The sequence below is a fragment of the Daldinia decipiens genome (assembly GCF_022478715.1).
Source record: "Daldinia decipiens strain CBS 113046 unplaced genomic scaffold F4813scaffold_65, whole genome shotgun sequence".
Classification (NCBI taxonomy): domain Eukaryota; kingdom Fungi; phylum Ascomycota; class Sordariomycetes; order Xylariales; family Hypoxylaceae; genus Daldinia; species Daldinia decipiens.
This window is the reverse complement of record NW_026054608.1, coordinates 27,751-53,552: the sequence shown is the minus strand read 5'-3', so window position 1 is coordinate 53,552 and position 25,802 is coordinate 27,751. Positions and strand designations below refer to the sequence as shown.

Below are 25,802 nucleotides of genomic sequence, written 5' to 3'. Positions count from 1 at the left end.
GTGATACTATGAACCGGCATGAGGGTAGCATACCAATTCTGACGGTTCGTTCCGCATCCCGGTGTAGATGATTACGTGCTCTCATATTTTTAGGGAGAGAATATAAGTCTCGGCTGTTGCGTGTAAGTGGTAGTAGAAGGGTTGTATTCGTATTGTACGGATCTTATGGTACCCGACTACGCTTTTTCGCGAGGCGCAAGACATTGACCTCTAGGAGATAATAACAAATGGTACCTTAGATAAAATTATGGGCGAATTGTTGGTAAGTTAGATATGATAATGGTTAATTGTGTCGATACCGATCTAGTCCATCCGCGTTGCCTTTTCTTTTTTTTCCCTTCTCTTCCTTCTCTTTCTTTTCTTGTATCTTCTTCGACGTCGTCCGCCGCATAGTCGCAATAGCGCACGCGCGCGCGCATAATACCTAGCCTAGTCGTTAGTCACATACGTAACTAGGAATACTTGAACGCTTAAACTCTATAGCTAGGTACCCTATAAGGCTGGCGCCTATTGATACCATCCGCTCCATTTGCTAGGTATTTTTGACCGGAATTCCGGCCCATCTCCATCTCGGTATAGTGTAGATGCTTGCAGATAAGTGCAGATACGTGCCCCCAAAACCCCCTTGGATGTATCATTATACATTATACATTATACCCATTAGCCGCCCTCCACACCAGGCCACTTTTCCGTAGCCGCCCAACTCCAGACAGACGCCATCCCGAAGCTCGTCAGCCAATATCAACGGCCTACACAGAATCTATCCACTCTTTCAGATACACAACCCAGGTTTCATGACTCGGCTTGCATGTCGGCCCCCCCAAGCTGACAATCGCTCCAGATCTGCCTCTGTCGCCATGACAGCTTTGTTTCAGATCCGCAGTCCTGGGTCTCGCGTTGCAATAGTAGGCCAAGCATTTGTCTTTCTATCCATCACTATCTATCCCTCGTCTAGTTGGACCCGAGTCGTCCGAGGCGGCTGTTACCCTTATAAGTAGAGTCGCCCATTTCGCGACCTGGTCTCGTCTATTGCCTTCCCTTCCCGGACCCTCTCGCTACAGCATCAAACGGCCGATTTCTTTTCCGTCTTCTCTTAACTAAAAGCTGTTCTCGTTTTGTTTCCTTGTTCTATCTTCCCTTGACAGCCTCGTTCGTTTCATCATCATTCGTTTGATACGAGTCATCGACCTAGCTGCCTCAAAATTATTGCCATTGCCTTTCATGGTAACTACCTCTCCTCCCGGTGAGGCTGAAAGATACGAAGAAGCTTTACCTATACAAGCGCTTCTCGAGCAGACATAGGGAATCAACCCAGATATCGCTAATCCTAATAACCCTGCCCGTCTATTCGGAACCGATACCCTTCCTTTGCCCGGTAACCCTGCTTCTTTACGTTTTGGTTTTTATGTGTCATCTCCCCGTTACGCCTACCGCCAATGAATATGCCGAAACACACTCGCTCGTCCAGCTCGAGCCATAACCGCTACTCGAACCCGAATGCCATGCCTGTATCCCTCGCCCCGTCGGCTCCGGTCCCCATCTACAGCACACGGCCATCTCTACCCTTAAACACGGGTGGATATTACCCTACTATCGCCTCAACATCGGCGCAGCCTCCTATGCAAGCACAGCCTTACGACCCTTATCCCGCGGACGTAGTGACTCAGGCCCCGATGCCTAATCGTCCTTCTTCCGGAGCCTGGACGGTCCAGGATGATCAGAACTTGTTGGCAGCAAGGCAGCAGGGCCTCAACTGGGCTCAGATCCAAAGCAGCTACTTTCCGAACAAGTCGCCCAACGCCTGCCGGAAGCGCCACGAGCGGTTGATGGAGCGAAAGGGTGCAGACGACTGGGACAACAGAAAGCTGGAGCGCCTGGCCAAAGAGTATATGAGTATGCGCAAAGAAATCTGGCAGCCGCTCGCCGCGCGCACGGGAGAGAAGTGGATAGTTGTCGAGGCTAAGGTTAGTTTATCCCCCCGCCCTTTTTTTTTTTTTTTCAGATTTACTAGGGATATCAGCTAATAAAAGGTCACCCTTTACTATAGTGCATGAACAACGGTCTGAAGAACTTGCAGTCGGCAGCTCGGTCAGCAGCGCGACGGGAGAGGCTGGAATCTGGCCATCCAATGCATGGGTATGACGACGATAGCGGCATTTCAGGCATTGGTCTGACTCCAGTAGATGACCTCGATGCCTCTTACAGCAGTCCCGAGACGACAGCATCCAGTTCGCACTCGGGCGGCAGTAACGGTGGCGGTTACGGCGGTGCCATGCATCCCATGGCTCTCAGCAGCAACCCGTACGGTGCCAATTACACCACTAGCGCCGGCGGGCTCTCCTCCAGCTACGGCTCTTCCGTCTCCTCTACGGCCGCTGCCGCTCATTACGGCAACGCGATGCACGGCTCTCATTCTCAGGGAGGCTCTCCTTATATGGGCGACGGGCAGAGGCTCCCCAGCGTTGACATGGGAATCGACGCCATAATTAATCGACCGGGTCACAACGGCGGTCATGCTCACGGCATGTGAGAATAAGACATAATTTGGCGTCACCGGGTCGATATTCATAATTTCTCATTCAGCTTTTCGCTCGTTATCTACTTTCTACCTTGGAGAGTATTCATTTTCATTATCCCGTTGTAACGGTATCCCAATCTACAAAACCTGGACTTGCGGCTTTCTAGCGGATCGGGGCGCGGCCAACATTGCTCATTGTCAACCACACTGCTTATTATTTACTTTTTTTTTATTTTTCATTTTTTTACTTACTGCAGCATTGCTGCCTAGGCGTTCACGGCGTAAGCATTGCATGGCCATTCTTAGGAATATAAAGGAAGGTGGGAAGGCGAGGGAACTGCCGGCGAGCAGCTCGTCGTTGCGAGGAAGATGCTGGGCGGTATGGGATTACAGAGAGTACAGCGGATGAAGATTGAACTGCTAAAAGAACGAGTCTACGCTCCTTTATAATTGTTCGGGGGGGTTTTGTCGTGCTGCCGACTATGGCAACCCTCCTTTATTTATCGCGGATCAAAACTAGGGGATTGGGGTTGCTGGGCCCGAGGTATTTGTCTACCAGCTAATGATTGCATTTCTGCGCCGGAAAACTTATGACTATCCAATGCACTGTATACTAGATCTTTATTGCATAGATACCACAGGATTAAGGGTGGTGATTTCTTGGTTGAGCTCATAAGAGGTTCCTAGGTATAGCCAGACATAAGAGTATTAATCATTAGATCATTCAGCTACGTGGGGATCGTAGGAATTGCGATAGTGCGTCCGTTCCTTAGTTCGAGTGATTATCCTGACTTCGTGTCGATTGCACGCATCTAAACAATGCAATATGCCTGACCAGGTGTCGTTTTAAACCCCTTCTTATACATTCGACAAGATATGTTACATATTAATTTTTAGTTCGTTCGAGGCCGCCGTCTCGAGTAGCTCTGCAGAAGCCCGACTTGGGTGTTACCTCACTCGGACCGAATAGGAGGCACTGCTTTTTGGGCCTCGCCATCGGCGGCCTCAGCTTCTTGGCTGATTTGGTCTACGACCCAGTCCTCGTACTCGTCCTCGTCCTCGAGATCTGGCTCTCCAACGATACTTCTCCAAACTCGCCCCCACATCCCCTTCTTCTGAACGAGAGCGAGTACCATGATGACTGGTAAGTGCCAAACGCTAGCCCAAAATAACCCCCGCGCGCTCCCCTTGAAGCCTTCCTGTTGCCAGAATCGCACCGCTTCTCGCGCCAGCCAGAAATTGACCGGTAGGCTTGTCGCCGCGAAGCTCCATTCTGTTACTCCTACGGCGCAGAGCCCGATAGACAGAGGGAAGAATAACAAGCTATACCTTAGCGCTACGCGTCCGTTGCGAGCAGGGTTGATCCAGCACAGCATCTTGTGGCCGGCCGCTTTGTATTCTTCTCTTATAGGCCACGACAGAGCCATGAAGTGAGGAAATTGCCAAGCAAACAGGAGCGCGGCAAGCAGCCAACCACCGATCGCATCCGTCGTAAAGAGGAGTTCGCGGAATGATCCATCCCCCGTCGCGGATTCACCAGCCGCCGCAGCCCAACCCATAAGCGGCGGTATGCCTCCGACGACCGCCCCGACCCAAGTGTTCAGCCACGAGACACGTTTCATTGGCGTGTAAACTCCAGCGTAGAGTGCGATGTTAGCAGCACCAAGGAAGGCGACTGTGGGATTTACGCCGAAGTAGAGGCTACCAACTCCGGCAACGGCAGCAAGAACGGCGAAGACGAGAGCCTTACGTTCGGATAAGAGGCCCCGAACGAGGGGTCGGTTTCGTGTGCGCGTCATCTTGGCATCCCAAGCTGGTTCGTAGAGCATGTTAAGAGCATTTGCGCTAGCGGAGCAGAGCGCGGTGCCGGTCGTGAGAAAGGTCAGGGTTAAAGGCGAGAGGGAGGGCGTGTCTAGACCGATAGACGGGGAGAGAAAGGCCGGTACGGGGTATAGCGCATAGGGCGCCATAGCTGTGAGAACGACTAGAATGGTAAGGCGAGGTTTCGACAGGGAAAGGAGAAGGGACAGCTGTCGACGGAAAGAATTGGCGGGATGCTTCGTAGACTCCGTCGTAAGCGCAGATGAGGCATCTTGCGGGAGGGGGGTTTCAGCATCAGTTGGCGGGGCTGAACCAGGTATATTGGCAGCGTGGCGCTTTGCTGCTTGACGTCGCCGGTGAGGGAGATGTTGGTTTACTTGGCTCGTGGTGGTAGCTTTGCTGGCTTCGTCGGGGGCGGTCGAGGCCGCAAACGACTGGGGGTTTAGGCCATCATCATGGGGTCGAGGTAGAATTTTGTTAGACAAAAAGTATCCGGCCTTCAGTCGAGATTGTTGCTTCGGTGCTACAGGAGCGGCGTGGGCGAAGGTTCTTGTAAGTTGCGAATTCCCATAACTTAGCTGTTGACTACACCGCCAGCAGGCATTACTGAGAGTGGAAGGACGGAGTAGATATCCGGGAGGCCGTAGGCGCATACTGACTGCAGCTCATGTCGCCAATTGCGTTGGTCAAGGGACAGAGCTAGGCGCATGGGTCTCGAACATACCGGTGTTGAAGATGCGGGATCGTGGGATGGAACAATTTGATACGAGAAAATGAAAGTTCGGCTAATTCGTTTTCCCGTTGTACCGATTAGCGGGGCCCGGCCCGTTCTGTAGGCTATCCGATACGTAGCGATACATAGCGTGTAAACCTCGATCGATATGTATGAACGGGTATCGACACTTTAGGTACGATCCACTTATACCAAGATTCAACTTGTAGAAAATTAAGAGTAATAACATGTACGTACCTAAGTAGGTATATACGTGAAGTAATTAGTTAGATAGCTAATAAGAGCATTTATTCACATTCATTAAATGCTAAAAAGATACTCGTATTCAAACATTCGCTATTATATATATAGGTACCTATATATATACCTAGGTTAGGTAGGTTGATAGGTTAGGTAAGTACCTGCGGTATTGATCAACCCTGTTTCTCATGACCCGAGGCATTCCTACTACTATCTAGGCTCTGACGATTAGTAACCATACCCTTAGACGCTACCGGCTCGTCGGTAGCCACCAGCTTTTCGTCCGTCTCTTCTATCTCCTCTTCTAGCGCGAGATTGAGGATGATGCAGACGAACGCGGTAACGGCAAAACCTGTCTCCATAACTAACACGATAGCATCTAGGAATCCCTGAAGACTTTTATTGTCGCCGCTATAGCTGAAGACATTTGAAAAATAGGTCGGAACCAAAGTCGCTATTTTGTTCTCGTTAGCATACTCGGTAAACATACTCCATACAGAGGGCTGAAGAGAGGTTAAGGGGCAAGGGGAACGAAACTAACCTCCATATCCGATCGACAATCCGGCAGTCAGGATGAATCGATTTCGACGAGTAAACGGCACTCCATTTGATATGATTGCTATGCCAGATACGGCTACCGAACAGAATAGAAACGTAGTCATACCCCCGAGGACGGGAGAAGGAATAGCGACGAGAGCGGCGGCAAATTTCGCAAAAACACCCATTATTATAAGAAAAAAACTTTTCTCACCCAACCGTTAGTATCAAAACTAATATATAAAAAAGATAAAACCCCAAAAGTCAAAATTAAAGAAGACGTACCAGCAGCAGTATCCAGCAGTCCGATTCGCACAGCGCGTAAGAGCGATGACCCCGTTATTTTGGGCAAAGGTAGACATGGGTGTAATCGTCATAAGAGCAGCGAGGATGCCGTTTAGGCCGTCGGCTAGCACACCACCTTGGATACGGGATTCGTACATCCTTCCTTCTACTTCGAGGCGCGACACGTCGCATGTGGCCGTAATGTCACCGATAGACTCACACGCACAGATGATAAAAACTGCCAGTACAGGTAGGACTAGGGGTCCATATACGGTAAGCTTAAATGTGTGAACCCATATGAAAGAGGCGACCGGGGCGGCATCGATTCCCGAACGGTCAAAGTAACCCGTCGCAGCGGCGATAATGCAGCCAACGAGGAGACCGATTATGACACTCGTAGACTTCATGATCGGAGCCCCGAAGCGTTCGCAGAGAATGACTGTGAGAAAGACGGAGAAACCAAGACCTAGTAGTATACATATCAATACTAGTGAATAACTTTACGTTGATGAATATAGTAACCTACCTAGATACTCTGGCGATCCCCATGGCAAGGCGTGAGGGGCGCCTACATTAGGACAGACGTCGAAGAACGCTGCGTGCGTGGCGTCTGCGCAAGGCCCGCTGCCTCCGGCCCAGTTCTTAAAACCAGTTTCGATGAGGCTGATTCCAATCAACTTTATAGAAAATTAGCGAGATACTCAACTTAGAAGCGCGGTAAGCTTACCATCACCGTGGGACCGGTAACGATGGGGGGGAAAATTCTCAACATGATGCTAGGCGGTATAAAGGCGATGAGCACTTCGATGAGGGCGCACGCCGCCGCGGTCCCGAGAAGCGCACCGTAAGCATCGGGACATGGGAGCTTCGTGCCGTCCGCGTCAGTCGGACAGAAACCATTGGCGTACATTTGCGCAAACGCCCCCTGGGCGACGGGGATGATGGAAAATGAGATACCGACAACGGAGATAAGTCCTGTCCCAATATAATATCTATATGCGCTGGGTTAGTAAGTCTGATATTTACGTGAGTGCGGAAGAGAATTCTGCCGCGATAAAAAATGAAATACTGGGAGGAGCAGGGCTACCCACGGCGTCTTGTAGATGTGAAATCTAGTGATCTGGATCATGGAGAGTATACCAGACACGATCAGGGCCGTGGAGACTAGATACTGCTGCATATCGACAGGGAAGTTAACACCGGTTGATCCCGACATGAGAATGGGAGGCGTGATGATTCCAGCCAACATCGCTAGAGCATGCTGAAGGCCAAGGACAAGTGCCAAAACGACTGGCATCTTATCGTTGAGGCCGAAAAAAGGTGAAGCTTGTCGAGACCTCTTCATAAACGGTAGTTTCGGCCTCAGAAGAAAGGCATAATCGTAGTCGCCCACAAGCCCCTGTTTCGTGAACAACGTCTTCTTGACTCCATTAAGTCGGCTACTCAAGGTCTTTTTCGGTTCGTGTTGAGGCACGATTTGAGATGGGCCCTGGTCCTCGTCCATTTTGCCCGAGAGGGACGACTGGGAATTGAGGGCGCAGGTAGGGAGGAAATTCTAAGAGTAAAACTCGAGAAATGGTATGTATACCGGAGATAGGTACAGTAGATACCAAGATATTGCTTAAGTAAAGGAGGAGGTAGTCACGGTATACAGATCCTGTTCAAGTCTCATTATCCGGTTTAGTGTCACCACCGTAATCGGAGCTCGTCGTTGGTGAACTTATTTTTCGGGCGATACTACGTTCGGAGGCACGGGTGCGCTGACGAGATGGGTATGTTGAGTAAAGTCTGACAGCGCAAAAGCCTCATACGCATACGTTATTAAATGCGAGATAAAAGGTAAGAAAGCACTTATTAGGCAATATTGCCAACCTTGGAACTTAAAGTTGCTGGAGGAGCAGGACTGCTTTATTAGTAAACAGCAAGGATCATCATAGAGGTGCCAGAAAATTTCCTATTTTATCTCGTTTACCATGCCGCGCCTATCTAGAGCTAACTCTGATCTCACGGCATGCGCCTAATAGGAAAAGAGGATATTAGCGAGATGGTATAGCGGAGCTGACCGATATTATCATCTGACTACCCAGGCAGTTACGCTGTAGGCCGTCTACAACTCAAGGAATACGCCTCTTCATTTTTTTTTGTTTTATCTTTCAGGTGTAGCTAAAAATCAAAATCGAGACTTCGACGCTTCTGTGTACATTAAAGGCGACAGTTTGTCAGAGATATCAGTCAGCTTAACTACAGGTAGCTTGCCTACGTAGCTAGATATACATAGGTTTAGGTAGGTAGATATAGATAACTAATTTAGGTGGCCTTGAGATCATCTACCTTGCTCATCTCGGATGTCATATCCGAATCAATTGGCCATTCACAATCCGGAATGAAAGAGCTGAATTAATAAAATACTTCTGATAGCTAGGACAACTGCACGAAGCGAATCTCTAAACAACAAACGCTGACTGGTTATAGATAAGAAAAGAACAAAGTGGGGAGCCGCGCCATAAACCCCCGTCTCCCCGTCGCCCCCCGGCTTGCACTAGTCGACTTTGGCTCAGCGGTATCTGATATATCTGATAGAACAGTTGATAGAACAGATAGTATAACGTATGACAATAGCACGCCTTAGTCTCTCCATCTAGATAAGGGCTACGAGAACTGATATTAGTGTTGAGCCTAGTGTTGAGTGTGCCCCTCTACTCTTACGCCCACATGACAGCCATAGGACAGTACGGTTAGATACTCTCTCTGTTGGGAAAGCGGCTCTTCGTTTTAGCTCCGACGTTGAATCACCCGAGACACGTAGGATCGCCGCGAATTCCGGTGTGGGTGTCTCCGGCCTACGACGCCGTGCTCCGGGCTCGTCGCCTTTCGCCGCTTCGCGGTTGGGTTTATTTTGTGAAGGCGTTGCGTACTTGACGATATCCTCTACGCTCATACTCGAGAGCTACATGTAGCCGCCGCGGCGTAAGGGATGCAATACTCCTGAGGCCTAAGCTTGGAGCTTGGATCATAAAGACCCAAAAAGATAAATTCACTAGATCTGATAGAAGACTCTAAGCTGATATGTTACACTAGATTATTACTGCAGCACTACCTATTGTTCGTCTCTGATACAACGTACAGTGCCTATTATAGGTAAGTACTTGGTAAGTCCCCCCAAAACAACCCGTGTACATGAATATTTCATAGTAGTACGGTGTGGGACATTAGTAGCCTCGATAGGTAACACTGATGACGGGTCTGTGTAAGATATAACTATCTAGGATATACCTATGCCGTGGTCGAGTCTTGGATACTTTTTAAGGACGGTGCACGTCGAAAACAACAGTAAAACACAACGTACGAATCGAGTCCAGTAAATTGACGTAGAAGGAACTATCTTCTCTGTTTACTCCTTACACGATCCAGCTGATATACCATGTCCGGGACGCTTGTTACGATCTTAATATCAAGTAGGACTACCTCGTAATGCTCGAGTTGCACTTCCAGTATTTTCCTCGCTTATTCTTCACTTCCGTGTCGGAGAATCTTCGTTCTACGACCGACAAAACGTGTAATGTAACCAGATCTCTAGAATACCGCATGTCATATGTAATCATCCGCCAACCGTTTGCTTTAATTTTAACCTGCTAAGAGACATGTCTCACCTGGGTTAATTAATCACCTAAGTGGCGTTTGACTTGGTATGTACGAACCCCAGCCTCCGAGCTAGCTGTTGCTCGTGGCGACCTGTATCGTTTCCTAATAGAGTAGAAATCGTTCTAAATATGATGTTAACTATGGCTAATTATTGTTCGGGTGCCCCTCGTGGTATTGGCTATAAAGGCTAAGAGTAGCCGTCCCAAAAGCATTGTAGTCTAGCATATCCCTTCTACTGGTGACTTGTCTATCTACCGGGACGAGCGGCCACAGTTTTCGCCTGTCTCGAACGCGACGCCCTTGTCACTTGAGAGAAATCATCTCCGCCACTTAGCTCCTCGGAAGTGCTATGTTATCTGACGCAGGGGCCCGCTTCTAACTCTTGTCTCCAGGACTCGGAGGCGCCGCAGTTTGTTAACGGATGTTACGGTCCTTGCTATAATCGATTCTACGGTTGATCATGATCTACGCTCATCGATGTGCTTTATGAGCCAGATTTACTTAAATATTTAGGTACCTATCGTTAGATCCTTCGAGAATGTTACTAGGAGTCCACCTTCTCTACTACACCTTCTTTTACACCATGCGTAGCAATATGCCCTGCAGATTAGCCATCACGTCTATGTCTCTCGGACGCTGTTGTGCGGGCCACCCGCTCGCGCATAAGCTGGACATGGCTCGGCTGTACGGTTATAGAGGCATCGAGCTCTTCCACGAGGACCTGCTACACCTAGCCCAGCAGCTACCTGGAGAGTCGATATCTGATAACGAGCTCGAAGCAGCTCGAATAATCCGAAGACTCTGCCACGAGAGGGGACTCGCAATAGTATGCTTGCAGCCGTTTGCACACTACGAAGGATTGATAGATCGCCGGGCGCACCTCAAGCGCATAGAGCAGCTTACATTTTGGTTTCAACTGGCAAGGATCCTTGGTACAGATACCGTGCAGATCCCCTCCAACTTCCTGCCGTCGTCCGAACTTTCAGACGATGCTCGCATTGCGGTCGCCGACCTTAAAAAAGTGGCTGACATGGGTCTCGCCCAGCAACCACCGATACGCTTTGTATATGAAGCGCTATGTTGGGGCACTCGCTGCGACCTATGGGAGCAGAGCTGGGACATAGTACAGGCTGTAGACCGGCCCAACTTTGGCCTCTGCCTCGATACGTTCAATATTGCTGGCCGTATCTATGCCGACCCCTCCTCGTCGACAGGCCGCACTCCGAATTGCGACCAAGCTGTACGGGACTCTATAGCTCGGCTCGTGACTACAGTGGATGTCAGCAAGGTTTTCTATGTTCAGGTGGTTGATGCTGCGCGGCTTGCCGAGCCTTTGGTCGAAGGCCACGAATTCTACAACGCATCGCAGCCCGCACGGATGAGTTGGTCCCGAAACTGTAGGCTCTTCTACGGTGAGGAGGAACGCGGTGCATATCTTCCCGTTGCTCAGATATCGCGGGCCATCTTCCAAGGTCTCGGATTTGAAGGTTGGGTGAGCATGGAGCTCTTTAATCAGAGAATGTCGGATACGGACGAGGTGGTGCCTCAGGAATTGGCAAGCCGGGGTGCTGCTGCTTGGGTAAAGCTAGTCAAGGACATGAAGTTGAGAGTTGACGTACCCGGTTCCGAAAGGGTTGCTGCGTCGCTATGACCGAATGCTGGCCGAATACCTATATATTATATATTATCATGTTATTATTATTTAAAACCGATGGCTCCCCTTTTAAGTAATGCTTAGGGAATATGATTGAGGGAATAGGGGTTAATCTGATAATAGGAAATCTAACTAGGGAATCTAACTAGCCCTTACGGTCGGTCACTTACATCATTTGGCGGAAGCTTATGTATGTATTCCGCGTATACCTACCTACCTTCTACATACATGTAGTATTCGTACTTAGATCCGTTAGTTTATGTACTTAGAATGAATGCTAGTTTATATTCTGTATGGTACATACGGTGCACATAACATCACCTAATCTAAGCCCTTGAATCGTAAAATCCCATGGGCTCCGTGAGGTCCGAGGACGACATTCACCTTTCCCTTCCGTTTCTTTTTACCTCGTTTCGGTCCTTCATCGTCGCTATCTGAGTCGCCATCATCTGAGTATCTGTTTGCATGGCGCTTAGCCCCATTTCCGACCACTATGCTCTCATCCACACCATCGTCATCGTCGTCGTCATCGTCTGATTCGTCCGAATCGCTACTTGAATCGCTACTCGAATCGCTATCGTCGATGTCAAGCCTTAGCGAAGATGATTCTTGCCAAACCTTAATCGTTTGTCCTCCACCACTAATCATGCGGCCTTGACAGTCAAAGCCTAGACCGACAACCGCCTCGATGTCGTCGTGGCGCAAGTGAATTTCGACCTCTCTTTTCGCCAAATCAACAATGCGCAAGCTACCATCTCCTACGCCGACGACTACCTTCTTTCCTCTCGCCACATCCTCGGGAACCTGCACAATACAGTCAAGACTCTCACCGCCTCCCTTTACGGGATCGACAACGACACGATCCTGTTGATCGTCCCAAGCTCCTTTGTCCCATAGAGTAAGAACCCCAGTGCCAGTTCCCACTGCTACGATACCGTTTTCGCGGTTTTTCTTAGGTCCCATGCCCGGAATGAAGGCCGTACATAGAAGCTCATCCTCCTGGTCATCGCTACGCACCAGAACGCCTCTTCGCAGGTCGGTGACGGCTAGTGTCGTCCCACCAGTGGAAATCCATTGCTTGCTGTAACCGCTCGTGCTTTCGGCGGACGGGGGAAGCGCGGTGATGCTCGATACGAAGTCATCGTGAGGGAAGTGAGTCTGTTGCGGTTTCGATGCCGCAAGCGCGCCGTCTCTTAGATCGAGAAGATGGAGGGCGCCCGAGTCACACGCAAGTAAGAGCGTTTGGGGCGAGAGAACGTGTAGTAGAGAGGGTGAATCCGGGACCGATTTGGTAGATGGGATAGCGATCTTCGAGGCTACCTGGCCGGTTACAGGAGAAAAGTGTTTGAGGAGGTAATCAGTACCAGCTGAGTATAAAGCTATCCGCCTTGCAAGTTAAGTTTGTGTTATCAAATATAGCACAGAATCTAACCGACTAACCTGAGCCATCGTTACTGAATGCCAATGTACGGCAGCTGCCCTTGTGCCTTTTGGTTCTCCATACGGTCTCAATGGTACCTTTACCGTCCGACAGGACACTCACGTCGGCATTATCCTCGGTCGATCGGTCGGCAGAAGGTAGGCGAAAACATTGGACGTGTCCGGTCGAGAGGCCGACTCCCAGGAGAGGTTCTGTTGGGTGCAAGGCCTGGGAGAAGAGATCGGCAGTTAGAGGCAAGGTGCAGAGATTTTCGAACATGATGGGCGGGTGTCAATTGACATGGCAATTGACATAATCCAGAAACTCTTTTAATTAAAGATCTGCTTCATATTTTCCATATCCTGGTAAATCGGGTGGATATTCCAAGGACCTCTGCGTAAAGTAGAATATGTGGTATTGGACTCGACGCGCAAGACTTAGGGAAAAAAAAAAAAAAAAAAAGAAAAGAAAAGAAAAGAAAAGAAAAGAAAAGAAAAGAAAAGAAAAGAAAAGAAAAGAAAAGAAAAGAAAAGAAAAGAAAAGAAAACAAGGACTACATAGAAATTGAAATCGGATAAGGAAGTCATATGCAGCTATTAGGCTTTGCGAGGTAGTGTTTATATGAATACCTATGATAATAGAAGGGTACTGTAAGGTACGCAACAATGAATAGGTCCCTCAACCCCTAATTCTACTCGCAATTATAGCAAACTTTCCTTTTCTAACTAGACATATATAACCTCATTGTTCAATAGATTCACCTACTACCAGCTGATCAATATGTTATATTATCTTCAATCGTGGCACTATACTTTGACCTGCAAATCTACGTCCTATGAACCTTGAGAGTTCTGTTTGACCTTCTCGAGGTATAATATCCATCACTCCATAGTTATTTGACTCTACCTATAACAATATAGAATTCATGGTTATCTTAATCGTTCAAAGGTTTTTGAGCATACCATAGGATAATTCAGCGTCAAGACGAGAATATGAAAAAATCACTATTATCTGCTTAATGTTACCAGATGTGAGGATTATGACAACCAAGCAGGCGACGACCTCGGACGATATTTGGGGGGGTGAAAAGGACGATCTCCCGAGATCTCCAATGTGATTATAAGCCGGTAACCGAGAAGGCTTATGTATTAATAGGGGAAACCTCAATTGATGAATACCTACATAGGAGGTAGGTATCTAGGGTTGTTGTTGCCCCTGTATTAAAGGCATATCGTGCAAGGGTATAAGTGCTAACTCGAGCTGCCGAAATCCACTAACCTAGGAGGTAATCCGTACCTACCTCTGAAATAACGAACGGTGAGAAACCTTAGGAGGCAGCTACAACGTCGTTGATATTTTAATGATAATAATTCGAGAAGGAGTTGCACATTAAATAGGTATAAATCCACCTCCTACCTATCATAGTCTTATTTTTGAACCCCCCAAAAAATAATATGATTCATCTTTTTTCAACATCGTTTTTGTAATTCACAGTCAACCGTCAACATGATTCCCAATGTCTTTCAAATGTCACTTACATGCCTCCTCTCGGTTGCTGCGATGGTTTCCGCGACCACGCCTCTTCGTAACATCATGTATCTCACAGGGTAGGCTGTGCTTCACCAGCTCCTGTTCTCGTTCTAATGATCATGCATTAGACAACATCCCATTACACCCGAACTACCTCTTAGCTCGCCTATAACTCACGTAGCTATGGCGTTCATGAGCCCTGACCTATTCAACCGTCCCGTAGGCAGCTCTACCTGGCCTCTGTTCATGACCGTTAGTGAAGCTCGCTCTAAATTCAACCCCGGAACCAAAGTGATAGTAGCCATCGGTGGCTGGGGTGACTCGGCCGGTTTCGATACCGGCGCACGTACGAATGAGAGCCGCACGAGATTTGCTCAAAATGTAGCCGCCATGGTCCACGATACGGGTGCTGATGGTTAGTTTTCAAGCCTTGCTTAGTGCCGCATATAAAAGCGTATTTCCCGCTGACGCTTAGCACATTGCAGGCGTCGATATTGATTGGGAGTATCCGGCGTACGTCGTATCCCCACTTTACCTTTAGCCCAAGCGTTTTCTATGGTGTGAAACTAATGCCCACCCAAGAGGCAACGGCGAAGACTGGAAGAAGGTTCCCAATGAGGAGAGAGCCTGGCAAGTCGCCGCGTACCCAGAGTTTCTCGCCGATGTACGCAAGGCTCTAGGCCCGGATAAAATTATATCGGCAGCGGTACCAGGTCTCTTAAGAGACATGCTCGCCTTTAAAGCCGAGACCGTCCCCCGTATTATGGAATCCCTCGACTTCTTGAACGTCATGACTTACGACCTGATGAACCGCCGCGATAATGTGACGAAACACCACACCGGCGTTCAAGCTAGCTTAGACTCTGTGCATGCGTACTTGGAAAGGGGTGCAACACGCGACAAGATTAACCTCGGCTTTGCTTTTTACGCAAAGTATTTTCGCACCGAGCTCGCGCCGTGCGTGGAGAACCCGATCGGCTGTCCTACCGGTCTAATGGAAGACCCGGACACGGGCGCTGACCTGGGCCGAGCTGGGTCCTTCTCGTGGCGCGATACCGTCCCTGAAGACGTCGAGTCATCGTTCAACAAAGCCATTACAAAAGGAAGTTATGATGAAGTTGGGGGTGGCTACTACTACTGGGATCAAGATGAGGCTATCTGGTGGACCTTTGATACTCCGCTAGCCGTCGCCAAGAAGTTCCCTCGCATCGTTGAAAAGGAAAAGCTAGGCGGCGTATTCGCATGGGGATTAGGCGAGGACGCGCCAAAATGGGCACATCTCAAGGCGCTCAACGCCGGAGTAAGGCAACTATCCATCAGAAAAGAGGAACTATAGATGTTTTCTTTCTGATTCGAAGTATACTGATTAGCAAAATTCGCGTACTGCTAAGAGAGTATGGTCCTCCTTCTCGGTTTACATGTTTATAACAGCAGCCTTATTAAACTACTATTACTCAAGAGGTAGATACATGCTCGCGTTTAGGACACGTAATACAAGAATCCGCGGTTTTTACAGCTGAAACACCTCTCTACATAATTCCGTTGAAACATAGGCCGGATTCTACTGCCGTGTCTAGGTAGCTAGACGTTTAGACAAATAGACCCCTCAAGCTGCACCAACAATCGGAGCTGCAAGTATTCGTCCCTGATTTTTATCTCGTACTCAGAAAAACCCAAAGCAGTTGGCATAATAGGTGACAGTAGCGGACCAGTCCGAGAAGATACCTTCGACACCGACTTGCCGCGCCAAAACGTCAACAAGCCTATACATATCCCCGTCCTTGTGCGTACCGTTAGCGATAGTCAAATAGTAATAGTCGCCGGCGGTTGCTGCTTGAGCGAGTGGTCCTGAGCGCTCGAGAGACCACGTCAGGATCTTTAACCCCAGCTTCCGCGCCGTTGTCGCATACGTAGACGGCACGTACTCGCCGTCCTTTCCGAGAGCGACGAGGTACGAAAGCGGAGGTGCCACAATCTGTACGCCAGCATCCTTATAAAACGACAAATTGGCTACGGCGTCCGGGAAAGACCCTGGAAGATCGCCACTCTCGTCTAGTAGCACTGCTTGCCTGCCAAATGCAGGATCGGCGCGCAGCCAGTAGGCCACGTCAGCGAACGAGAAGCTCTGTAGCCAGACGCGTGATGGATCGATTCTCGCAGCTCGGTACTCTTCGATTACCTGTTGCGCGTACTTCTCTTGTGTGTAATCACCGTCGAAAGGCATCGGCACACGCGGCTGCTTAAGCTCGGTCGTAAAATCCCGGCCGTGCGAATCGACAAGCTGCAAAAACTCTTTGTGCGAGAGAACCGTGCCGCAAGTAGCGTAGAGATCAGTCCGCCACGAGGGAGTCCCATGAAGAAAATCTCCCGGAGTGGTTCTCCCGGAGTGGTAGCCGATGCATTATAGCCGTCCATCTTCCCACAAAGGGATTTGAACTCAGCCAACGTGATGTCGCTCGTACAGCACTTAGCAGTTGCCGACATGCCGTCTCTTGCTGGCGTAAAGGGCGTCGTGCACTTAGCGCCCAGTTCCGTCGCGACGATATTGGTCGTCGTGTGGAGATCGCATTGGTCGTGTCGACACACGAGCTCGCGGTCGTTAGTAAAGGCCACATCGCATTCAAGAATTCCAGCACCCACTTGAATAGCAAGTCAGTAATATTCTCTTTAGGTTATACGTATAGGGTGTAGTACTGCGCGTGCCAGCCTCGATGGACTCCCGAGTCTCTTCGGGAAATTGAAGACAGGCACCGCCACGGTGGCCGATACTAAACCTAGATGGCCGAGCTTCCACGTCAGAACATGCGGATAACCGGTTCTTCAGCCATCCTTCGTCCATATCGGCCACAAGGTATTGCGGACGAGGTCCGAGCTCGGCATTCTGGAAACGGTGCTGGGACGGAGGTTTCCACGATTTTGGCTTCCACCACTCAGGTACCTTGGGTAAAGCAGATACCTCGCTTGCGACGAGGATGACCGCAATGACCGAAGCTGTCTTAACGTACATAGCGAGCAATTAATACAAGCTTCTAACAGACCTAAATGAACAAATTACGGGAAGAGGTCTCGGTATGTAGCATTAGGATTCCAATAAGGTCGTAAAGCTGAGGACAAGGCTATTTATTAGGTCACCGACATAGTTTACATATCAGCAACGGTAGGCAAATGTAGAGATTGGCAGAAGTTGAAATGATATCTACATACCAGCCTCCTCACAGCTTGATCCTTGACTGATTAGCCATTGTCCAATAGAAACATAGAATAAAGAAGCACGATGCATGCCTGTGGCGTACCAAGGATTAGCTTTGCTTGCAAAGCTCGCCGAGGCCTTGGACGTACATGGGTATTTCATACATAAGATTAGGTACAATTTCGATAGCTTCCTAAAGTACACCATATCCCTAAAAGAATATACATAATCTGCTTTGTCTTTTGGTTTAACTTGTAAGGAAGTATATACATAAAGTATATACATAGCACAATGCCCTATACCATTATACAGTACATGAGATCGATGACAGGATGCTTCAACTCGACCACACTAAGCCCGGTATAAAAGCACGTGGCATCCTACATAGTACGACAGGAACCCGAGCTCCCTGGCTCCAGAAGGCGGATCGTGCTGTAATGTCGTGATATGATTCGTTAGGATAAAATTGTTGCTTACCTACTTTCATCTCATTTGAATATAAAGAGAGAAAAAATACGACATAAAAGCTTGGTATTCTTCTTTGAGTCCTTTGATATTCTTCATAGCTAACGTACTAAATTCTAGGGTAAGATCGAAAAACGAAATAATCGATGCTTAAAATCGACACGTATTAACGGACCGCTACTAGATGAGGAATGCCTCTACTCCCCAACACGGAAGGAGTTCTAGAATCTAAATAATCAAAGATCCAGTTAGCACAGTAGTATTTGCTTTAGGTCTATGAACACCTAATCTCATCATATACCTAGCTTCGCAAGAGTTAAATGCTACTAGCTGCTACATCGACAGAATACACGCCGCGTAAAAAAAGACGCGAAGGTTCGTAATGAAAACGATATGATGGTTCGCTGTTCTTTTATCGGCATAATAACTAAAGCTGATAATTGCCCGGGAAGCGCCTCAATAATGTTTTTGAAATCGTATGGATAAGGGGCAAAGCGAGTCCGCAAGCCTCGAGTATAAAATCCCAGCAAACCGAATGCTAAGAATTATTTATCAATCGCCTTCACTATCATCATCGCCGTCATCTTCCTCTTCTCGTTCTTGAAAATCAGAATCATCTAGTTCCTTTGCTTGGTAAACCCCATCATCCCCCTCGTATTGCCGGGGATAAATTTTCCCAAGGTCTTCACCTCCAATATGCTCCAACCCGAGCCTCCCTCCTCTGAAGCATTTTAAGCTTACACCTCTCGACAGTGCTTCAACGGTGGTCCAGGGTAGACCAAATCTCCAGGTCGCTTTTAAAGAATGTATAATGTGAATTTCGATAGTATTGAGATTAGGAAAGCGCTCATCTCGGTATCGGAGGAGTTCTACCAAGGCGCGATCAAGTCGCCTAGCATCCCAAAATTCGTAACACTGCGCAAAGCGTGAGATTTCTATCGACTTGGAGAGCATCTCCATGATGTATGACTTTGTAGACTCGATACTTAAAGTTGAAGGATCGGGAACTTTAACCGAACGGAGGAACCTTCTTCTTTCCAGTTGGAGCACGTGGCTACCGAAGACGAATGCTGGTGAAATTTCTATCGTCTTCAAGATGACGAAATTGGAAAAGGACATGGGTTCGATTTGGATTTCGCTGGTGAGACTGAGGTCTTCTTCATACCACTTATGCGTAAGCGAGATGTGTTCCAGAGAGTGGGACTGGTGACAAACGAAGCGGTCTAGCCATTTCAATTCGAAGGGAGCATCGTCAACGGCCCTGATGGCGATGTGAACTAAGTTTGACCAGAGATATAAGTATAGCAGGGCTTGAGACCATAACCCATTTGATGGGATGAATTACTTACAATGCTCTGGCTTGGAATTTAAAGATCCTAAGGTTCTTGGGTACTCGCAGCAATATATCTAAGCGGGAAGAATGGATGTTACACATAGGCTGTAGTATAAGTTCTTCAAGCTCAGTGCTATGTAGTGGAAGTAGCGTAAGACACGAGGGTTGCTTTACCACCTCGGGATCAACTTGCCAGGAAGCCTGGAGCCGGTTTACTCCCGGCAGCAGAGCGAACATCGCCAGCGGCACATTGTAATCGCTGGTGTAATAATTATGATGCATGTCTATATGGAAAGTTAGTTCTGTAAGACAGCTATGCTTTTATTCTCCCCTCACCGTGTATAATTGTCAGGGTTCTAGACAAAACATATGGAACAAAGACCATGTTTAGAGTGTATAACTAGACATAGATCCACGTAGATAGATTAGAGCTCCTCGCGGAACAACAAAATTGTTTCCCTACTGTTTGGTCCCACCTCGTGACAATAATGACTGAGTCTAGCATAGGCCAAACACTATGTACTAGGGTTTCATCCCCTCGATTCCTATTTTCTTCCAAGATATCTCTTAGTAAGTCCCATTGTGAGTTCGAGAAGTGATCGCTGAAGAATATTATCTTGAGACGTGGAAGGCATAGCACTGCGAGAAAAGCTACGCAGCCTGGGAGCAGACGATCATCTAGCAACTCTGTGTAGTTAAAGAGGTGTTTCTCCCATAACTCTAGTATCGACTTGTCAGGAACAGCCTCTCTTAAACCGTTTATGAAAGTGTTGAAGTCAACGACCTTGGGGTCCTTGGCGCAAGCAAAGCTGGTAACGGCAAATAATGTGACCATAGAAGCTCGCACGGGAGAGGACAAGACGGAACGAATGAAAGATGGGATAGGAGCCCGTTGGTATCCCGCGATTGTTGGCTCCCAGAATGTTACCGTTCGATACATGATCGGCGTGGCTAACTCATTAAGAAGCTTGCATGTAAGGCTTAGTTGAAAGAAGGCATGTTTATTATAAGGATTCATTAACTCTATCATATAATTTAGGATCTCGATAGGGAAGTTTAGTAAGGACGCCGTAGTGTATCGTTTTTGGTTTCCAAGGCAGCTTATTGTTAAGGTTAGATAACTATAGGTATTAATGCAAGAAATTTCTTTATAGGTTCATTTTTGGATTTGTGACTCTTTTTGAGTGGTTTATCCCTTTGCCGTCGAGTTGCATAAAGCGGGCGGGGGCGGGGAGGAGATCCGGGATCTATATGTATCGTAGCACTGATAAGAACGAGTGAGATGAGGGAAAGTAACTTTATATCCATTCTATCTAGTATATGTCTAAGGACATATTTATTATTCTATATGTTTGCTGGCGCATATTTCCTAAACGTCTTTTTATTTAAGATGTAGGAATTATGACGTGATTATGTAGGTACCTATGCTACTGGAACGCACCAAGCAGGTGGTTTACTTATATGTTTAGTTTATATGAGAAAGATACCGAGAAAAAATATGATGCTATTAAAGACATACGACATATAGTATAACGCAGACTGAATAGCTCGTTAGCTTCAAGGGCTTAAGACCCTTTATGAAGATATAGTTTGGCTCATACGTTAACCGAGATGTTAATAGCTATGAATATAATGGCGTCACACAATTCATTATCAAATCCAAATGGATCTCACGCCATTCAAAATTTGAGATGTAAGACAACGTTTATTTCAATACTTTTATTGAATTTATTATAGTTATGGCTAGGTTACCTTAGGTACGTAATTTTATATGTATGCCTTAGGTACATTCTAAATCCGCCAAGTCTTACTCGGCCAATCGAATTAGTCACGCGCCAAGCTGTTAGCTGAATATGGTAAAGACGTTGCTTGCGGTTACCTGAGGCAATCAGGCAATCAGATCTGAAAGCTTGAGATCGACTCAATTACGTCATAATATTCTTCGCCCTATGACGAAAGACAAACACATTACTAAAGTTGGCCCTTTTTGTCTAGGTATTTTCTTTGTAAAAAAAGGCAGTTCCAAACTTCGGATAACAATGCCGAATGAGAATGAGATAGGATTTTACCAGTCTACTAATTAAACCCAGCCTCAAAGTCCACGTCTTATTCGCCGCTTAGGATAAATATGACTGATTCAGTCCACGTCACGTCATCCACTCGAGCTTTCAGAACTTGAGATCCATGTCATTTACATGATGGCACTTACATAGTGGCTGAGGTATATACCACTTAGACCACTTGCACTATTTGTTCCGTAGCCATAATTCCAAGATTCCGCTGCGAATCGCGCACACTATGGACGAATCGTCATCGCATCTTGGATGTGCTGTAACCAGCTTTCCCCGTCATGCCACGCCATGCCACATGTAAGTCCCTGTTCATGATACCGCATACATATAAAAAGTTTGCATGCTTTAAAGGCTCTGTTTCTTGTAATCAAACATACCCAACAATCTAGCTTCACTTCCACAATCCCATAATCAGACAATCTCATCCTACCTATCTCTATCTAAAAGATCGCATCTATCTTTTGTATATAGCAAAGGTTCGAATACTAGCTACTACTATTTCTACCAGCGCTCTTAGGAGATTGCGATTGTCGTAATCGCAAAACCTTTCTCTTACATCTCTAAACCCATAAACACACACGGTTCCAATGGCGTACGGGTTTGTGCCCATCGTCCACATCGTGGCAGCTATCTTCGCTGTCATCGAACTTGGCTTAACAGCATATTGTATGTTATTTGCACCTGACTCACCTGACTAAACTGTATCTAGCCTGACATAAAGAAGGCAAAGAAAATTAGAATCAATAATCATGGAATTGCTAACTTCTCGTATTTGATAGTGGCCAGTCGGTATGATAGCTGGTTTGGCTTCGGCGGCTACTCACCGTCGCGCGTCAATTTCATGATATTTAACTCAGTATGGACGTTATTAGTATTGATATACGTGGGTATAACGCCGCTATATCTGACGAGCGTCTTCCACCGGTTGGCAGCCCTCGCCCTTAATGCCATCACCACTATTTTCTGGTTCGCCGGCTCAATCGCACTCGCCGTCTTCGTCGGCGGGCCCTACAAATGCGGATCGGACTCGTTTTGTGGTTCCGCCGAGGCCGCTGTTGCTTTTGGCTTCTTCCTTTGGTACGTTTCTGACTTCGGGTACCCTTATTATTAGCTCTCACAAGAAAAAGAAATAACTAACTATTATACTAAACAGGGCTCTTTTCACCTTTCTTACTGTCATCGATGCCATCGACTCTCTCCGCAGCCGTGGTCACAACGTCAGTAAGCCGCACGCGCAGCCTGGCGCATAATCGCTCTAGCTACTACGATTTTGAATTCCCTTTCTGGTTATACATAAATAGGTCTCGCTTCTCTATCAGTAATATGTCACTGTTTCACCCACCTCGCGTACCTAGAATAGGGATGTAAACTCGAGCATTTGGTAGGCGTTTTGTTGGCGTGGAGATTGTATTGAGGAAACGATAATGATAACATACCATTTTTAAATATACCACTAATAAACACGGTTCTGATCAAACATGGACTTCATCTAAATGTGAATCTACATAAAATATTACCTGTTAGCTATTAAATCAGTCTAATGCTAGGCAAGTTTTGCATTGCATTTCCGAGTCGTATCAACCAAGAACTCCCATTTTCCAAAGTCGAGCTGAACCGCATCGGTTCATAAGACCTGAACACCAAAGCTTATTACACCGTTAGTATAAAACAAGTGAACCTTGGCCAACGGGCCCACCTTCTCCTACCATGGGGCCAGGTGATATTCATTCGTTACCCCTAACGTTACCTGACATTTTCTCTATCCTTGGGGGCGGTGGCGTAGTCGAGATCTACACGATGCCATGCTGTAGCCAAGTTACCACGTATATTATATATGCTCTTGTGGGTCTGGGGTTGAGTATTGTATGCGTCATCTGTGGCTTTGACGACGAAGGTAGTTCTCGACGCACCCTTCGAGCCTTTCGAAACTTCGGACAGTCCGGCCTCGTACCGCCACCTCTTCCAACACCATGCTTTACTTCCCTTTTCGAGTTTGGTGTCGTCAATCAGCTGTGCTTGATCCCACGTCTCCCCACCATCAAGACTTATATCGACACGCTGGATCTCTCGCCCACCACCCGAATAGGCGTACCCTTCGATCTGAACAACAGATCTCTTGGCTGACTCCCCGGTATTTTCGCCCGGTATCTCTTCTGAAGGCTTTAATATCGTCCGCGTGATCGCGCTTGTAATGGGCATCACTTGGATAGCCTTGTACTTGTCCCAATCCTGCTTGACTTCGTTTGGTCCGAAGCACTTGTAATCCCGGCGTTGCCATGTCGTATTGCTCTCTTCGTCGCTCACCACGATCTTGTTTACCCACTTGACGCACCTGGCCGCTACATGACCTGGAACAATCACCCTAACCGGAAAGCCGTGGTCGCGTGGAAGGGGGGCATCGTTCATCTTGAACGCGAGGAGTACGTCTCCCATGGGATCAAGGACCGGCGCGATAGGGATGCTGGCGCCGTATGCTTCTAGTCCTGAGAATTGGACGTGTTGGGCATCCTCTCCCGGGTCTTCGAGAGACAGGCCGGCGTCGGCGAGAACGTCTCGTAGTCGCACACCTTCCCATTTTGCGCAGCTGATAGCGCCGACCGTCCATTGTAGACCATTTGTTTTCTTCGCATAGCGGGTCATATCACTACGTCGGTTCCCAGAGCATTGCAAAACGGCCGTTACGGTATGCTGCTTAAAACGAGCCTTGAGATCCTTGATGCTGTAGGTTTTAATGTCACCATCGGGTAGTTCAACGGTGATACTATGATCATCGGCATCGGCATTTTCCACGACGGGAACCCACATGTGATTACGGACGTAGAAAACCTCGTTAGGAGTGAAAAAATGTTCTGCTAATTCATTCCCAGGGGTTTCCGCGTTACACGGCTTCTGCGTTAGCTTCATCAGCTTTGCGTCCCTGACCGGGTCGGCCATAAACGGATCTTCGATGTGGTCCTGCAGCGGTCTTCCATTCTCAAGGTCATCCGGATGCACCTTTCCAACTATATACTGTTCAAGAATCTCGCGGACGTACGGCGACTTGTGAATAGAAAAGATGTTCCAGTACGGTTCGATGCTACCACCAGCGGCACGGAGGATAACCTTACCACCAGGATGGGCAGGGACCCAATCTGTTATGTCGTATACCTTGTCCTCGTATATCACCCAAGGCCTTTCTGATTTTGGCCCATGCTCTTTGACCTCTGAAAGCCTATAGCGTGGCAAACCGTCGTCATCGTCGCTAGAAGCCGAGTCGGGAGGTGGGCCTACGTCTCGGGGTACCTCAAGAGGCTCGTGGGAAACAGGTTGGAGGACGGAGAAGAGGATGGCGAGGAATCCACCGCCTGCAACGAGGACGCGGAAGGGACGTAGACGACGAGCATTAGGAGGCAGTTTCGGCGCCGCCTTGAATGACGCAGTTCGAAAAGCGGATTGGAAGCTAAAGAATCTAGCACAGGAATTGGCTGGTTGTCGAATCTCGGGGTTTTGAAGATACTGGAGAGCTGGTCGATATTGTCTTGCTGCTCTGAACAGTTCTAGACCAAATTGCCGTGTGGTTGGTATCGACATGATGTAAGTTAGAGACCTTATGAGTCTTACCCTAAGGTGAAGTTGAATCAGGATATACCAGTGCTGTGTCCATAGCAGCGTGATGCAGACAAGCCACGTAGCTTCAGTTGGGTTTAAAGAGGCGATTCCTCAACTCGTGGGTCCGTCAAGGCGACGAAGCACGGAACTTCTCTCCGCTCTAACAAAATTTAAACGTTGTGCATTGACTACGTGTAGAAAAGCAAACACAAACACCAAAGTAAGAAAAGATGGCGAACGTGCTTAGGAGGAACTACCTCGATGAATAATAAATATAGTGCAATATAAATCCAATCATAGCCTTAAAGGAGAAAGGAAAGGAGAGAATAACAAAACGCGAATAGGACTAAATCTTGTATAAAATTTTTATAGACGTGAGTCAAGAAAATAGAAACCCTCCGGAATCAATGATATTTCGGCTGCCGGTGGCCGCCAGACCGTGATTTTGTATAAGGCGCTGACCGATGTAAGTGAGAAAAGGGAGATATATCGGCAGACGACGAGTTGTAAACATTGCGAGCCGGACGGAAAAGCGAAGATGAATTGTTGGGCAAACAACCGATAGAAGACGAAGCCTACCACAAATCCAATCAAGTCCGATCTCGCAGCTTTTCGGACAAAATGAAAGACGAACTACGTCTCTATATGCTTGTAAACGCTTGCTTTATTTCAGTCTTCACTTACCTTGGTACTCACCGATAATTGATGCTACTTTACGAGCGACACACGGTTGAAAGAAAAGGTCGGCTGAAGATTATAGGTTGTTAGCTTAGG

At 47.7% G+C, this 25,802-nt stretch overlaps 10 protein-coding genes across 10 annotated transcripts; 4 read left to right on the top strand and 6 right to left on the bottom strand.

Moving 5' to 3' along the window:
- Positions 1-1,037: 1,037 nt before the first annotated feature.
- On the top strand, positions 1,038-2,774 carry F4813DRAFT_306653 (uncharacterized protein). The gene is made up of 2 exons (XM_049240827.1): positions 1,038-1,964; positions 2,048-2,774. The coding sequence occupies exons 1-2, from the start codon at positions 1,437-1,439 to the stop codon at positions 2,528-2,530; spliced, it is 1,011 nt and encodes a 336-aa protein (XP_049094526.1). The 5' UTR covers positions 1,038-1,436; the 3' UTR covers positions 2,531-2,774.
- A 246-nt stretch (positions 2,775-3,020) lies between these two features.
- F4813DRAFT_306465 (mitochondria protoheme IX farnesyltransferase) lies at positions 3,021-5,296 on the bottom strand. The gene has a single exon (XM_049240826.1). The coding sequence runs from the start codon at positions 4,990-4,992 to the stop codon at positions 3,472-3,474; it is 1,521 nt and encodes a 506-aa protein (XP_049094525.1). The 5' UTR covers positions 4,993-5,296; the 3' UTR covers positions 3,021-3,471.
- A 189-nt stretch (positions 5,297-5,485) lies between these two features.
- F4813DRAFT_383927 (Xanthine/uracil permease) lies at positions 5,486-7,638 on the bottom strand (the record flags this gene model as incomplete). The annotated part of the gene is made up of 6 exons (XM_049246004.1): positions 5,486-5,766; positions 5,854-6,053; positions 6,135-6,600; positions 6,661-6,811; positions 6,862-7,126; positions 7,226-7,638. The coding sequence occupies 6 exons, from the start codon at positions 7,636-7,638 to the stop codon at positions 5,486-5,488; spliced, it is 1,776 nt and encodes a 591-aa protein (XP_049094524.1).
- Positions 7,639-10,371: 2,733 nt separating this feature from the next.
- F4813DRAFT_383926 (xylose isomerase-like protein) lies at positions 10,372-11,427 on the top strand (the record flags this gene model as incomplete). The annotated part of the gene is made up of 1 exon (XM_049246003.1): positions 10,372-11,427. One exon carries the CDS (start codon positions 10,372-10,374, stop codon positions 11,425-11,427), a length of 1,056 nt encoding a protein of 351 aa, XP_049094523.1.
- A 324-nt stretch (positions 11,428-11,751) lies between these two features.
- On the bottom strand, positions 11,752-13,129 carry F4813DRAFT_383925 (WD40 repeat-like protein; the record flags this gene model as incomplete). The annotated part of the gene is made up of 2 exons (XM_049246002.1): positions 11,752-12,809; positions 12,871-13,129. The coding sequence occupies 2 exons, from the start codon at positions 13,127-13,129 to the stop codon at positions 11,752-11,754; spliced, it is 1,317 nt and encodes a 438-aa protein (XP_049094522.1).
- Positions 13,130-13,988: 859 nt separating this feature from the next.
- F4813DRAFT_306399 (glycoside hydrolase family 18 protein) lies at positions 13,989-15,880 on the top strand. Its single transcript, XM_049240825.1, has 4 exons — positions 13,989-14,457; positions 14,509-14,795; positions 14,866-14,893; positions 14,963-15,880. The coding sequence occupies exons 1-4, from the start codon at positions 14,357-14,359 to the stop codon at positions 15,714-15,716; spliced, it is 1,170 nt and encodes a 389-aa protein (XP_049094521.1). The 5' UTR covers positions 13,989-14,356; the 3' UTR covers positions 15,717-15,880.
- A 163-nt stretch (positions 15,881-16,043) lies between these two features.
- Positions 16,044-17,387, bottom strand: F4813DRAFT_383923 (glycerophosphoryl diester phosphodiesterase family protein; the record flags this gene model as incomplete). The annotated part of the gene is made up of 3 exons (XM_049246001.1): positions 16,044-16,744; positions 16,804-17,019; positions 17,075-17,387. 3 exons carry the CDS (start codon positions 17,385-17,387, stop codon positions 16,044-16,046), a joined length of 1,230 nt encoding a protein of 409 aa, XP_049094520.1.
- Positions 17,388-18,587: 1,200 nt separating this feature from the next.
- On the bottom strand, positions 18,588-20,308 carry F4813DRAFT_394567 (uncharacterized protein; the record flags this gene model as incomplete). The annotated part of the gene is made up of 4 exons (XM_049247583.1): positions 18,588-19,296; positions 19,385-19,652; positions 19,705-19,768; positions 19,832-20,308. 4 exons carry the CDS (start codon positions 20,306-20,308, stop codon positions 18,588-18,590), a joined length of 1,518 nt encoding a protein of 505 aa, XP_049094519.1.
- Positions 20,309-21,172: 864 nt separating this feature from the next.
- Positions 21,173-22,916, top strand: F4813DRAFT_377572 (membrane-associating domain-containing protein). The gene is made up of 3 exons (XM_049245254.1): positions 21,173-21,737; positions 22,220-22,517; positions 22,594-22,916. Exons 1-3 carry the CDS (start codon positions 21,719-21,721, stop codon positions 22,688-22,690), a joined length of 414 nt encoding a protein of 137 aa, XP_049094518.1. The 5' UTR covers positions 21,173-21,718; the 3' UTR covers positions 22,691-22,916.
- Positions 22,917-22,936: 20 nt separating this feature from the next.
- On the bottom strand, positions 22,937-25,373 carry F4813DRAFT_306325 (Oxidoreductase, molybdopterin-binding domain-containing protein). The gene has a single exon (XM_049240824.1). It carries the CDS (start codon positions 25,008-25,010, stop codon positions 23,184-23,186), a length of 1,827 nt encoding a protein of 608 aa, XP_049094517.1. The 5' UTR covers positions 25,011-25,373; the 3' UTR covers positions 22,937-23,183.
- Positions 25,374-25,802: the final 429 nt, after the last annotated feature.